This window comes from Euwallacea fornicatus, chromosome 16 (assembly GCF_040115645.1).
Source record: "Euwallacea fornicatus isolate EFF26 chromosome 16, ASM4011564v1, whole genome shotgun sequence".
Classification (NCBI taxonomy): domain Eukaryota; kingdom Metazoa; phylum Arthropoda; class Insecta; order Coleoptera; family Curculionidae; genus Euwallacea; species Euwallacea fornicatus.
The window spans coordinates 2973856-2987074 of record NC_089556.1 but is presented as its reverse complement, the minus strand read 5'-3'; the positions used below and the strand labels follow the sequence as shown (position 1 = coordinate 2987074).

General features: G+C 34.6%; 3 protein-coding genes across 11 annotated transcripts; 1 reads left to right on the top strand and 2 right to left on the bottom strand.

Annotated features, from left to right (window-relative positions):
* Window positions 1-1946: 1946 nt before the first annotated feature.
* On the bottom strand, window positions 1947-4268 carry LOC136344116 (centromere protein S-like). The gene is made up of 4 exons (XM_066291248.1): window positions 4107-4268; window positions 3255-3412; window positions 3135-3201; window positions 1947-3075 (listed from the first exon to the last, which is right to left on the bottom strand). Exons 1-4 carry the CDS (start codon window positions 4128-4130, stop codon window positions 2989-2991), a joined length of 336 nt encoding a protein of 111 aa, XP_066147345.1. The 5' UTR covers window positions 4131-4268; the 3' UTR covers window positions 1947-2988.
* A 541-nt stretch (window positions 4269-4809) lies between these two features.
* On the bottom strand, window positions 4810-12133 carry LOC136344106 (uncharacterized). 2 transcript variants are annotated; one of them, XM_066291236.1, is made up of 6 exons: window positions 11797-12133; window positions 11544-11744; window positions 11323-11493; window positions 5461-5581; window positions 5233-5399; window positions 4810-5153 (listed from the first exon to the last, which is right to left on the bottom strand). In XM_066291236.1, the coding sequence occupies exons 1-6, from the start codon at window positions 11840-11842 to the stop codon at window positions 5029-5031; spliced, it is 831 nt and encodes a 276-aa protein (XP_066147333.1). In that variant the 5' UTR covers window positions 11843-12133; the 3' UTR covers window positions 4810-5028. The 2 variants fall into 2 exon arrangements, with proteins under 2 accessions (XP_066147333.1, XP_066147332.1); XM_066291235.1 differs by having other exon boundaries at window positions 5461-5587; window positions 11797-12128.
* On the top strand, window positions 5859-11286 carry oys (oysgedart). Of its 8 annotated transcripts, none has more exons than XM_066291221.1 (6): window positions 5859-6248; window positions 8134-8227; window positions 8293-8532; window positions 8587-8722; window positions 8774-9042; window positions 9102-11286. In XM_066291221.1, the coding sequence occupies exons 3-6, from the start codon at window positions 8399-8401 to the stop codon at window positions 10030-10032; spliced, it is 1470 nt and encodes a 489-aa protein (XP_066147318.1). In that variant the 5' UTR covers window positions 5859-6248; window positions 8134-8227; window positions 8293-8398; the 3' UTR covers window positions 10033-11286. The 8 variants fall into 8 exon arrangements, with proteins under 8 accessions (XP_066147318.1, XP_066147316.1, XP_066147319.1 ...); XM_066291219.1 differs by having other exon boundaries at window positions 8282-8532; XM_066291222.1 differs by lacking the exon at window positions 8134-8227 and adding an exon at window positions 6319-6400.
* Window positions 12134-13219: the final 1086 nt, after the last annotated feature.

Genomic DNA, 13219 nt, shown 5'->3' with positions numbered 1-13219 from the left:
ACAACACCCTAATCCTCCCAGTAGCATTGCGAAATTTCATTTACTGGGTCTGCAATCTGCAATATTGAAACCCTGAATTCAGCAGTTTTATGGAAAAACAGGACGATAGTCGACTTTTGAGATTGAACTTTATTGTTAATTCAAAGTAACGATTCTCTGTCTTTTATTTAAGTCGCTCAAACTTGTTTTTATCATGGGACTTCCGACATTATTAAAATCCTACCCATATTGGACATTTCTTATATTTTCTGTTCCTTTCTTTACCACACTACTATCAATTTATTTCATAGTTAGCAAGTTATCAAGCAACTTTTATTGGACAGACAAAGTTCCAACTTTATCCCAAGAAATATACTTTTTCCTGCCTTCTATCTCAGTAGGATATAATTTTCCGGTGATGGCTTTGAAAGTTGAACCGAATAGTGGGTAAGGTTAATTAATCCTCTGGTTTCCGATATTTTCATGTTTCTTTCACCTCAAACCACCGTCTGAAAAGGTTAATTTTATATTTTCTAAAGGGGTCAATATTGTCACTGTTATTCCCAACAGCTTTAGATTGTTGGAAATAAAAAAAATGTTTTTTTAATCCTTGTTTAATCATCACTCCCCCGACTTTCTATTAGAAACGCTTAACGAAGGGAACGCAACACTTAATCTTAATTACTGGGTATAGGCCTTGGTTTTTTACTTGATTTCCGAATTGCCGTTACCCTCGATAAACTTAATTTCTTTACTTACCAGTTTGGCCTAGAATCGGCAGGAAAAAATGACCTCATTATTAATACAGACTTCGGATCATGAATTTAACAAATAATTGTTTTGCCTTGCAAGGAGTTTTACGTCATCGGTGATTATCGTTACTCTTTTAATGCTCCTAAAAATCTTTATGGTCACTTTTACATAAATGTTGATTTAAAATATTTTTGGAAAGCTTCTAAGCCGCCCTCACATAAACTGCGATTTTTGTAAGTAAATCCGAGCTAAAGCTTTGTGATTGAAAGTCACGCCTAAGTGGTTTTCTACTTTGTCATAAATCTATCTGCAACAATTTGAGATCTTTGGGGTTACTTTCTGGAAGAGAAAACAGATAAGGTAAGAACAAGAATGAGTTTTCCTTTATTACATACGCGTCAAATCATTCTAATGCCAGTAACTTTAAAATTGAATTATTAATGTATTGGTAACTTTAAGCTAGTTTCCATAGATGCAAAAAATCTAACCAATAGTAAAGCTCAGTTCGAAGGAAACTAACTTACAGTCAAAGTTAACCGCGCAGTAATACTTTGGCCCTTTGCAGTTTCAATGGGAACTGAGGAACAAACTGAAGACTTCTATTGCCACGTTAATGGAAACTTTATGCACCAGCTCAACTGGGAGATATCAGGAATTTGACCCTTAGGGGACCCCAAAAATATGTATTTTCGTTGCCAGAGCCTGGTGTACTAAATGCCCTCTCTGATTCCGCACTTGTTGTTTGTTCCACATTCCACACATTTTCGGGACCAGGATGCCGACATTAACATTTACGGCCGGGATTTCGGAACTGAATTCCCTAATTCCAATGCGTAATATTCAATTATTATTGTCTATTTCTTTAAATATTCTTGGTAATATGGTGAAGGAAAATCAATATTATCGCACACTCATAATTTCTGCCAAAGAACAAGAATCAAAGGATATTTATATAATGCAAATTACTGGAAAGGGTAATTCCTGAAAAGAATGTATGAGCACAACACTTACACTGACTTAAATAATTTTAAAAATGAATGATTAAAGAGTGTAGTTAAGGAAACGATACAGGTAAGCATCTGTTATATTGTTACGGCTCCGGGGGTTTGAATGATTCCAGTAAACTCGCTCTTAACATAAACACTATTTATTACCTTAAATAAACCAAGAAAACAACAATTTGGCAACTAAAAAATCAATGTTTCAACGCTAAACAATTTGAAAACGTTCATTTCATATCGCTTCTGATATAACTATAGATATAGATGACGAGAAGATTCCAAAATCTTCTTACAAACATGCAAACATTAACAATAAATAAACATACCAGAATATCCGATATGCATAAAAGGAAGCAATAATTCACCCAGTTGAGCGCCCACGATAAACTCTTTTTTTGCTTATTTTTTACCTGAGGCTGCCGCTCGCCAACCATAACAATATGCATAGAGGAATCCCATAATGCGATATAATCACTCGGTGCACTCCGGGGAAATACCGCAGCTTTATTTATAGTGTTATAACTATGTACTACATTTATTTTTAAACACTCTAGAGAGCATTCTACTTGTCGGGGCCGTCAAGTCAGATAAAACGTCTGTTCGTTAGAGAAAGTTTTACATAGTCAGACATACCCATATAGTCGATTCATCGCTATATCTGTGATGAAAGCATTGATTCCTTCTACTATATTTGATACTTTCTCATATAATTCACATTGCATTTCGAAAGTGCTTACCTGTTCTGACTATTCGCTTTGTTCAAAGTTCCCAGTATTTATTTTTGAACTGCTTTTTAACTAATGATTTCATGAAACTTTTACTGCTTATAATATAGGCACTTTTTATTGGTGTATAAACTACTTAACATTATATACAAATATTCATTTCATTTGTTGGGTCTTTTACTGCCTTTTACTCTATATATATATATATATATATATATATATATATATATATATATGCAAAGTTATTCAGATTCGAAGGTCATCATTGGGATCTCAGAAACCATAAGAGATACGATAAACTCATTTGTTCTTTTTTAATATTTTCATCCAGCTGCATCTCAAATCGCCTGTCTGAAAAGCTTAACCTAATATATTTCAAGGGGCCAACATTGCGATCAAAACAACTGCCAATAGCTTTAATTTCTTAGAAGCAAAAAAAGTTACATAGTTTTTAATCCTTTTTTAAACTCTCACTTCCTTGACTTGCTATTAGAAACGCTTAGCACAGGCAGCAGAATACTTAATCTCAATTACTGCGTAACCGCCTTGATTTTTTCTTTGATTTCCGAAGGGCCCTTGTTCTCGAGAGACTGGATTTTCTCATTTACCATTTTGGTCTAAAACCAGTAGAAAAAAATCTCTTCATTATTAATAAAGACTGAGTCATAAATTTTACCAAAGATTCATTCCGCCTGACGAGGAGTTTCACATCATCAGTGTTTATTGTTGATCTTTTAGAATGCCTAAAAACTATTTGGTCACATTTAAATTTAAAAAAAAATTCAATTTAAGATACTTTTGGAAAGCCTCTAAGTCGGCTCCATATACACTGAGCTTTTTGTAAATGAGCTCCGCAATCAGATCTAAAGCTTTGGGATCAAAGGTCATGCCTAAGTAGTTTCCCACTTCGTTAGAAATTTCCTTCGAACAGCTAGAGATATGCTGTCTTACATCCTGTAAGGGAAAACCCATAACGTCAAAGCAATAAGTCACTTACCGTCACCTAAACGATACATTATTAAAGTAACTTTAGAATCAAATTATTAACGCGTTGTTAATGTCAAGTTAATTTCTGTACATACCAAGAATCTAACCAATACTGAGGCTCTATTTAAACGATTTTACAGATATTAGCTTACAGGAAAGTCAATTAGGACGATGGACATTTCTGGTTGGAGGTTTTTTTTGGGGCGTAAGAGGGGCAGTGATTAAAAGTTTTGCCCAGGAAGCCAGACTTGCAAAGGTCAGACCTGATTTAAAATAAACTTTTCTAAATTAAGAATGAACCAAAAACAAAAATGCGAGGCGTCTTGGACTATAGCGTTAGGGATGGCACTTCCTTTGACAGTTATCTCCATGGTAACCGTCTTCGATATCTCGTTAGGTAATTATAAATTACTTTATTTACAGTCATTCCTAACCCAGCTATGGCTCCACCTACCAGTTAGCAAGAATTCCTAACAAGTTAGCGCAAACTTTTGTACTCAAAATTAGTATATATATATATATAGTAAGGTATGCATGTTTATGAGTTAACAAATTAGGTTTTTCAGAAAAATCACATGATAGGAAAACAATTGATGTTTTGGCACTAGAAGTAAACATACCTGGTATTATCTCGTATAATTAACTTTTTGAAATTACTTACTTGTTCAAAGTGTTCGGTATTCATTATTATCTGAGGTTTAACTTATAATTTCACAAATTATCACTTCGTAGATAACCACCACAAGCGTTTGTTTACATACAATATTATCAACGTAACTATCCTGGACTCTGATAGACTACTTAAAGTATTCCGCCTGACCTCTGTGTGAGCCTGAATCATTGTGTACAGATTTCGTATAGGTAATCATCTAAAACTTTATTCTACCCACCGAAGATGTCGCCACTAAAGCTTTTTACAGACCGTTAAATCGGATGAATATTGCCAGTTTTACTTCATGTCATTAAGTATATCTGATTTGGGACTCCCAATTATTGCAGAATCATAATTATTATTATTACTACAATTTTTTTAAATATTTAATCTCTTGCTTATTTAGCTAATCTAATAGCAAACTCTAATATATTATTTATGAAACCATTGCTAAGACCCAACTTTTGGTAGTAACAAACCAAATATTAAATTAAAACACGTTATGACGAACTAAGGGTGCTAAATGAGCACTTGCGTTTTCTAACAGTTACTTAATTGGTCTCTAATTGCGTCGAATAAATACCCCAAGGCGATTCACCCGAGTGACGAAATTGAGAGGTAATTGAGTTCAATTGGGGGTGTGATTCTGGGGTCACTTCAGAAGGGGCGCGTATTTGAGTCTGCTTGTAGTGTTATAACAAATAAAAACGGGTTCGCAATAAATACATTTAATATAATTGCTCCCTTTTGGTAGTCGCAGATACAAAAAGACACTTAATTACACTTCTCTACTGTTGTTAACATATATAATCCCTTGGGTAGGACTATAAAACATTACCTTCAAGTAGTATGTTACAAAATGCATGTAACTAACAAGTACCACTCTTTGACACACTTTCTGATTTAAGCGTAAACACCTTTAATTTATATTTCACCTAATCCTATCCAGAAAAGTACGAAATATCAATTTGTGAGATATCCAACATATAATTGCAAATAATGAAGACCAGATGAGAGAACCACAGATCCACGTACTTCTTGATGGTACGACGTTTCCTGTAAGAAAGATCCGTTTAGAATTTTACATCCAACTGCATATATTTCTGTGAAATGGAACTAAACATGAAAGACGCACCTTCATAATAAATGGCCTCCTTCTTCGTGGTATAATTCATTAACGCCACGTTTAATTCGCACAAAATTGTAGTACCATCCACCAAGTTCACGGCATTAGTAAATATCTCTACATCAAATAGACCGCTGTGTCGTTCTTGGTACCTCACTGTAGAATTTTCAACTTCGCTGCAAGGAATTATATATTATTTTGAAAAAACAATGAAAAATTTAAAATTTAACAATGCACCTATTATTTAAATAGAGTCTCATGTGAGGCTTAGGAAAAACTTCTTCTGCATAACACAAGATTTTCGACTCCTTTTCGCTGCGGTACCATAAAGGTGGGTATTTTAGTTCAAACGCTTTTTCTGGAACTAAAAAGATAAATAGAGCCGTAATAACAATAATAGAATATATACATACTATAAGCATTTCTTAAATAATTTTGCACAATATGTTTAAGATGATAAGATGACCCATCACATCATAAGTTGACCCAACAAGTTAATCACCAATAAAGTTATTGTTTAGGTTTACATTTTAACTGATAAATATGCATCTTGATGAAGATATATTAATATGTTATTATTGTTTATTTTCATTTAATCAGGAGTACACATTTTTGCAATACTTGCATGCAACTGATATCAACTGGTTGGTTCACATTCACACATTTAAATACAGATACATTAATTTTCAGTTTCATTTTCTTTTAATTCTGTATTCGTAAAAGACATGACAACATTGGATTCAGTATTTTTCACCTCATTGGCCGAATCGTAATCAGCTGATTGAATGTTGACGGATTGTTTGTGAGACGATGATACTGACAGCTGTGTGTTTATTTTTAGATATTACAAATTTTTACTTTTCAAATTCTTATTTAAATTTATTAGTTAATAGGGATCTGCTGATTTTCTGTGATAAAAGTGCATTAAATACGTTAGATTCTTATTCAGATGATATTGACACGTACATAACACTTCGATTTTCTTCAGAATTTTGGGACAATGTTAATTCTGTAACTTACTACAGGTTAGTTGTTATTTTTAATTTGTTTTATTATTGTTTATAGAGTTTTTTGATAAAACGTGATTTATTTCAGGCATGCAAAAGCCGGTTATTTTTTTTTTATAATGTTATTTCTAAGGCTTTATAGTGGCATCAGCATTCACACTTACTTTAAGGTATCAACCTTTAATATATTTGGGAAAAACATCCTAATTTATTTAATGTTCCAGCATAAAAGTGTATAGATTTATTTTTGCCGGTTAACTTGTAATTTGAGAAATTCACAGCGCGATAAGGTTTTTACAGGTCATTGGTACCATTGTATTGTTCTCTTAAAACACTGTTTAAAGAAAACATTCACTTACTAGGGGTGCAAAAAAATCAGGCAAATATAACTATTTGTTAATCATGACCAACATTTTCCTGATTATTTGTGAGTCACTGAAATACCAGCTAAAGTGTATAAAAAAGGTTGTTAGGATACCTCTGTACTAAAGCAACTTTAAGGGACATTTGGGTTTTTTTGTTCCGTTCTATGTTAAATCTTGTAGCTTTCCATCAGTTTTTTTCTTGATGCAATAAAAACTGAAAGTTTCCTAGTGTTGTATATTTTCGTTTTAAGCGATAAATATGAAAAAATAATCTGGAACCTAAGCCCTGTTTTGTCTATAGCAACTTGAAGAAACCGGTTCTTCTTTTATGTCTTCCCATGTTGCACAACGCTGAAACTTGCAGCAATATAAACTGGTCACAAAAAAAATAGATATACCAAAACTGTTTATCATTTTTGCAGTCTTATATCTTGGAAGTACTGTAACCGGAATTCATAAATCAAAAGAATTTTGAAAGACTGCTTCCTCTAGAAACAAATCAAAAATTGATCTTTCATAAAAGTTATTTTTTCTAGAATATATACATATGGTATAAAGGAAAATCTACAAAATGGTATTATTTCTTGCATTTTCAATTAAGAATTCAAAAAACAATAGTTTTTCAATTTGGACATATCTTGGTACTTTTCCTGAAAATAGCACTGAGAAATGCAAATCAATTTCCAATATCCCGGACACCTAACAACTCTAACCCCCATCTATTAATATCCGTTCTATAATTAATTAAAACTCAAGCAAAGGTCACTCACTTGCAACACTGACCACATTATTTCGAGGCTGACCATGGTGATTAAGATGAGATAATTCCTCTTAATAAAGCACCTAAAAATATTAGCTTTTAATTAAATACGCTAAAAATAATTAAAGAAATAGTCAATTGAGTTTTTTTAATTGTAGAAAGTAAAGGATGATAATCTCAAACTCATGAAAAAATGACCTATACATTTTGGTAGTAAGTAAATGGCCAATTTGCATAATGTAACTAGATCTACTTTTAACTAACTATTATTTAGTGTTTTGCGTTCAGCGACCAGCTACGACTTATTTAAAATCATAGAACTTGTCGGTTTTTCTAGGTGCCTCAAGGTGAGTCATTGATTAAATTATTATTTGTGAAATTTTAGGAATTTACTTTCTTTGTGTAGCGCATGTGAGTTGCGTTTGGTGTGGTGGTCTGCCTAGTTATCAACAACAATTTTCAAAATGTATTTATAGACTAAAAACCTCTAACAATTAATTAAATTGCAATTCAGAAGTAAAATCCATTAAACTAATGTTTTCTAATTGCTAATAAGGCGGTTAAGTTGCAAAGTCTGTGTCAGTGGTTTTTCTCATAGATTTATTAATATGCTCCATATGAAAATGTGTTTGATGGTATACATCGAATAACACGTTTTTTATTAGCCGCCGCATACGACATCGTCTGTAACATTCGCATTTAACTAGATCAGTAAGAGTGTAGATGGATGATGTAACTCAACGAGACGTGAATTTCAATAAAGGTATTTCTAATTTAGTTCCGAATCGACGTTATATGATTTGATTTGGCTTTTTGGACAACATTCAAGCTATCGGCAATTTGTTTTCTTGGACGTCTTCCAGATCTATGAAGTAGGAAGTGAAACTCTCTCGTTTTGAGTGTTTTTTTTTAATAAAAAGTACCAGTTTTTTTCCAGGTGCATTAAAAGAGTCAAGTAGGCTTCCGCAGAAAACTTCCCCACATCACGCAATCGAACATCATTTTATTAGGGGACTGATCCGTCTGTAATTGCAACAATAATCATGACTGATAGTTTAGAACATTACCAAGGGAGCAGGTTGCTGGAAGGACTAAGCTCACAGACAGGACTTAATGTGGATCAACTCAATTTTGTTGTTAGCCAATTGGTAGCTTTGGTGATAGCCAGTTTATACAGGTAATTGATTTTTAAATTTTCTATTTTCCCATGTGATGAAATTCGTTTTTGAAGAACTGCTTTTCAACCAGCAAAAGTAAGTCCCAAGGTCAGGCATGGATTCGGCCTCATTTTTGGTATGTGGATGTCGTATTTCTGTTTTGGTTACCAAGCTTTGCACCTAGCAGGACTTCCCGCAGTATGTTATGTAGTAAGATTGAAAATTTAGTATTTTCAATATCTCTGCGACATTAATTTTCAGGTACTCTTAACGCAAAGTCCGAATATAATGCATGGTACAATATTATTAACAGCGATGATATATTTGTCCCTGGTCCACTTGCACCGTCAGCTATACGAAGATAGTTCCTTTGGGTTGGACATAAGTGGGCCTCTGATGGTCATAACACAGAAAATGAGTAGTCTGGCTTTCAGTTTACATGATGGCTTGGCAAAAACTGAAGAGGAAATGACCGAATCTCAAAAATATTACGCTGTAACTAAGATTCCTTCTTTATTGGAATTTTTTAGGTAAATTTTCGGTTTGTTTTTAGTTTAAGCGTCTTATAATTTTTTTTTTTATATATTAGTTACAGCCTCATGTTTCCGTCTCTCATGGCTGGTCCAGTAATCTTCTACAAAGACTACATAGACTTCATTGAAGGTCATTCCCTAGTTCACCATAGAAAATCTACAATGTGTTCCAAAGGCGTTGTGGTTCACGAGCCAAGCCCAATAAGAGCTGTATTCAAAAAATTAATTGTAGCTACTGGATGTGCATTAGTTTACGTACTGTTCCTCCCTAAATTCCCCATATCAAGAGTAAAGGCTGACGAGTTTGTAAATAGCACAACATTCGGCGACAAATTTTGGTACCTAACTGTGGCTACCTCTCTAATGAGAACCAAGTATTACTTCGCTTGGACTCTTGCAGACGCCATTTGCAATAATGCAGGTTTGGGTTGGAACGGGAGTTCCTGGAACGGCTTATCCAACGTGGATATTTTCCGGTTTGAGTTCGGTACGAGTTTGAAAGATAGTATTGATGCCTGGAATCGCGGAACCAATTTATGGCTGCGTTTTATAGTTTACAAAAGAGTGAACAAATACTCCACTTTCGCTACTTTTGCTTTAAGCGCCATTTGGCATGGATTCTATCCAGGATACTACCTCACTTTCTTAAGTGGTGTCTTGTTCACATTCGCCTCCAGAACAATGCGGCGCCACTTGCGACCCTACTTTTTGTCTTCCAATGAATCGAAACTCGTCTACGATTTGCTTACCTTTACAGTTACCCGATTCACATTGGCTTACATCACTTTCCCGTTTGTTTTGCTCGAATTTTATGGCAGCGTGATTGTGTACAGCAAGTTGTACTGGTCGCTGCATGTATTGGCCATTGGGGTTTTTTGGGGGGCACCCCATCTCATCCCCAAAATTCAATCAGGGGATAAAAACGGGATTGCGATGGCGTTCAGCAAAACGGGGCCTTATTCCGAAGCTGTTGCTAAAATAGACTGATTTTTGTATAAAATGTATTGTTGAGTTATTTTAGTATTTATTATTGCGTTAAGAGGCGCGTGTGCCTGGAAATATTTGTGCAGTTTTGTCAGTTTATATCCAAATATTGGAATTAGCGCAGGAGATTTAATGCAAAACTAACTTGATCATTGACTTAGGGACTTTTTGAGATTATTTTTAACAATATTTTGAAGTTTGCCAGAAACGGTCTTGTTGCAAATTCTGAATTGGCAATCCGGGTTGCTATTTAACTAGGTATTCCCCAAAATATGACGAAAGCTCCATGCAATTAGCCGTTAAAACGTTTTTGTTTTCGATATACAAAATTTGTATGTGGCCTTAATTCCAGAGTTTCTAAAAATTTAGAATCTGCAGTCGTGATTACATCGTAATTTGACTAAACCATCTTGAAGAGTAGATAAATAGTGTTGATTGCCTCTTTTTACACATTAAACTTAAAGAGATATTTTGATATCAAATTTCTACTAATTTGGTTAGTATCTAGTATGTGTAACAATGCTTCTGCCTTATGTATCATTGTTAGCATATAATAGAGTTAATGTTTACTTAGAGTTTCGAAGTGAATTGAGTTGAAACGGGGCAAAGTGTCCGTCATGGCAGGGAAAAGCACCTACAAATCAAAAGAAAGAGAAGAGAATTAGTGGTAAAGCGATTAGAATGGTCTTTCCTGGGTCTTAATCGTGTTTAATATACAGAGCATCCGGGAACATTCTCTTATTCCTGATTTTTGAGATACCTGGAGGTGAATAGTTTATTACTCCTTTTTGTAAATATTTTTAAGTGTCGTATTATGGATAAAGTGTTCAAAAATACCGTGTTGGCAAATGAAGAAAATGCCCTAAAAATAAAAAGTGTGTTTAAAATGTATGTGAAAGTGGTGCCTCTGTTTAAAAGAAATATATTTGCAAAACAGGGGAATTGGAAATTAGACACAAACGATGATTTTTCCTCATTTTGGAACCACTAACTTCGCAAGATTAGAAAAATTTTGCTGCCCGTGAGATATCACAAATTCCGAATTTATCTACCGTTTTAGCCAATTTGTATTTATTTCTTTTGATACGGTATTATATACTCGAAATTTTATAATTAAATTTACATACACGGACGCGACTGCCACTCTAGATGTAAGTTATGAATTATTATTTAAGTATATATTTATAATGAAAGAAATACTTATTTATTAACCAATGCTCGAAATTTGTTACATAATAAAATTGCTTTAATATACAATTTTATTTTTATTATATTTTTTAATATATTCCTTACCAAAAACGAGCATCTGCTTAGTTTGGCTGTCCTCACTGCTGAAAGTGGACACCGAACAAGTGTAATTTCCCGCCAGTTCCGGACTCAGCTTCTCAATCTTCAAGGCCCGATGCTTTTTATAGCGATCTTCAGAAATTTTGTGGCTCAAATCGAGACGACCCTTAAGAATTCCTGTCGAAACTAAACAACTTAGAGGGAAAAATTACTTCCCAGAGGCATACCCAGTTCTTGAGGTTTTGCGTCAGGAATCCACTGATAAACCGGATAGATTTTTTCGTTGAAAAACCACTTAACTACCAGTCCTTCATCCTTTGGAAACTCCAGGGAATAGTCGCAATCTAGTATAACAGGTCCCATTCTCGGGGACGCTATTTCGGGAACTATTAGTTGATTGATTTTTACACACGATGATCCCAATAGTGCTGAAACTTATTTCATAAAGTCACTTCCATGAGTTGATTTATCGAAACTTACTGAAAAGCAAAATTCCGACCCCAAAAACCACACAAATGTTAAACATTTTTATTAATATTGTCGTCTGAATAGTCTAATCACATCGTCACAAAATTTCTGAATCGCGTGTGTGAGACACCTGTTGGTAATAGAGCGTCCTTTAATCTGTGCCTCAGCATCGGTAAAGCGTCGCGACGGCACTAAGTTGGAGGTTTCTAATAAAAACTACGTCTGGAAAAGGAATTGCAGTAGATGGTTGCGCATGATTTTATGAAGCTTCATGTGAAACCGCCAAAAGGACTTTTCGGGTCTTATAAAAGTGATTTCTCTTTTAGATCAAAATTTGTACTGAATTGTAGGTTGGGTAAGCCTTGAACATGCCGAAAATGTCCGTTTAAAGAAAGTGTATGTAGTTTTTGAATTGTTAGGTTGATATCAAATGAGTTAATTTTGATAACAAGTAGTTAGTATCGGCCTTATTGGGGGAAGGGGGTTTGAGAGGTTAGTCGGGGGAATTTCCTGGTTGGCAGTTTTTCCTGGGACGGGAGACGGTGATTGAAATTTCACCCACGGTGTCAAACTTGCTAAAATCGGTCTTATAGGAGGTCCCCACACAATGGGCCGAATTTTATATATTTCCCTGCAAAAATATTGCCATTTGGCTAAATTTGTCTTATAAAAAGTAGTTAGTATTCAATACACAGAGTGACAATGTTTCAATGTTTTTTTCCCAATTTTGGCTATAGTTCTGACATTTTTGGGGGTATTTCATTGAAATTTTGGCATCAGAATTTTATGTAAGTTGACTATACTAGACGAATCAAATAGCGATAAATCTAACTGTTTCCATGCAATCAGATGCTATGTTACTCTTTTCTTAATACAGTGCGTAACTAACTATTTCTTGCCGGAAAATTGAATTCGGTATCCAATTACAACAATTCAAAAAAAGAAAAGGATGAAAAAGTTTCTAAACTGAACAGAGAATGCGATTTTTCAAAGTCTGGTGTCTCACTCTGTACATTGAAAATTGTTATCTTTCATATAACACAAAGTTAGCCAAACCGTAGTATTTTTGCGGAAAAAATCTGTGGAACATTAGATGAGGCCCACTAGGCAGGGTCGGCCTCAGCAAGTATGGCGCACTGGGCGAAATTTTTAATCACCGCCCTTCTACCCCCAAGAAAAACCGCTGAGCAGGAAAGTCCGCCGCTCTTCCTGGTCTGTTGCCTTAGGCGATCGTCCAGCCTCGCCCCCTCATAAGGCCGATACTGCAACCGGGCATATCTTTCAAATGCGAAAGGCCTTCCATTTATTGAATAATATACGGGGCGTTAAAGGTTATCTTCGGGCCTTTTTTTTTTCGTTGTGGCGAGGTTTAAAAAGAAAATTGAGTCGAAACAACGACGAAGTTAACTTTTAGAATTTATTGACGTTTCGGAAT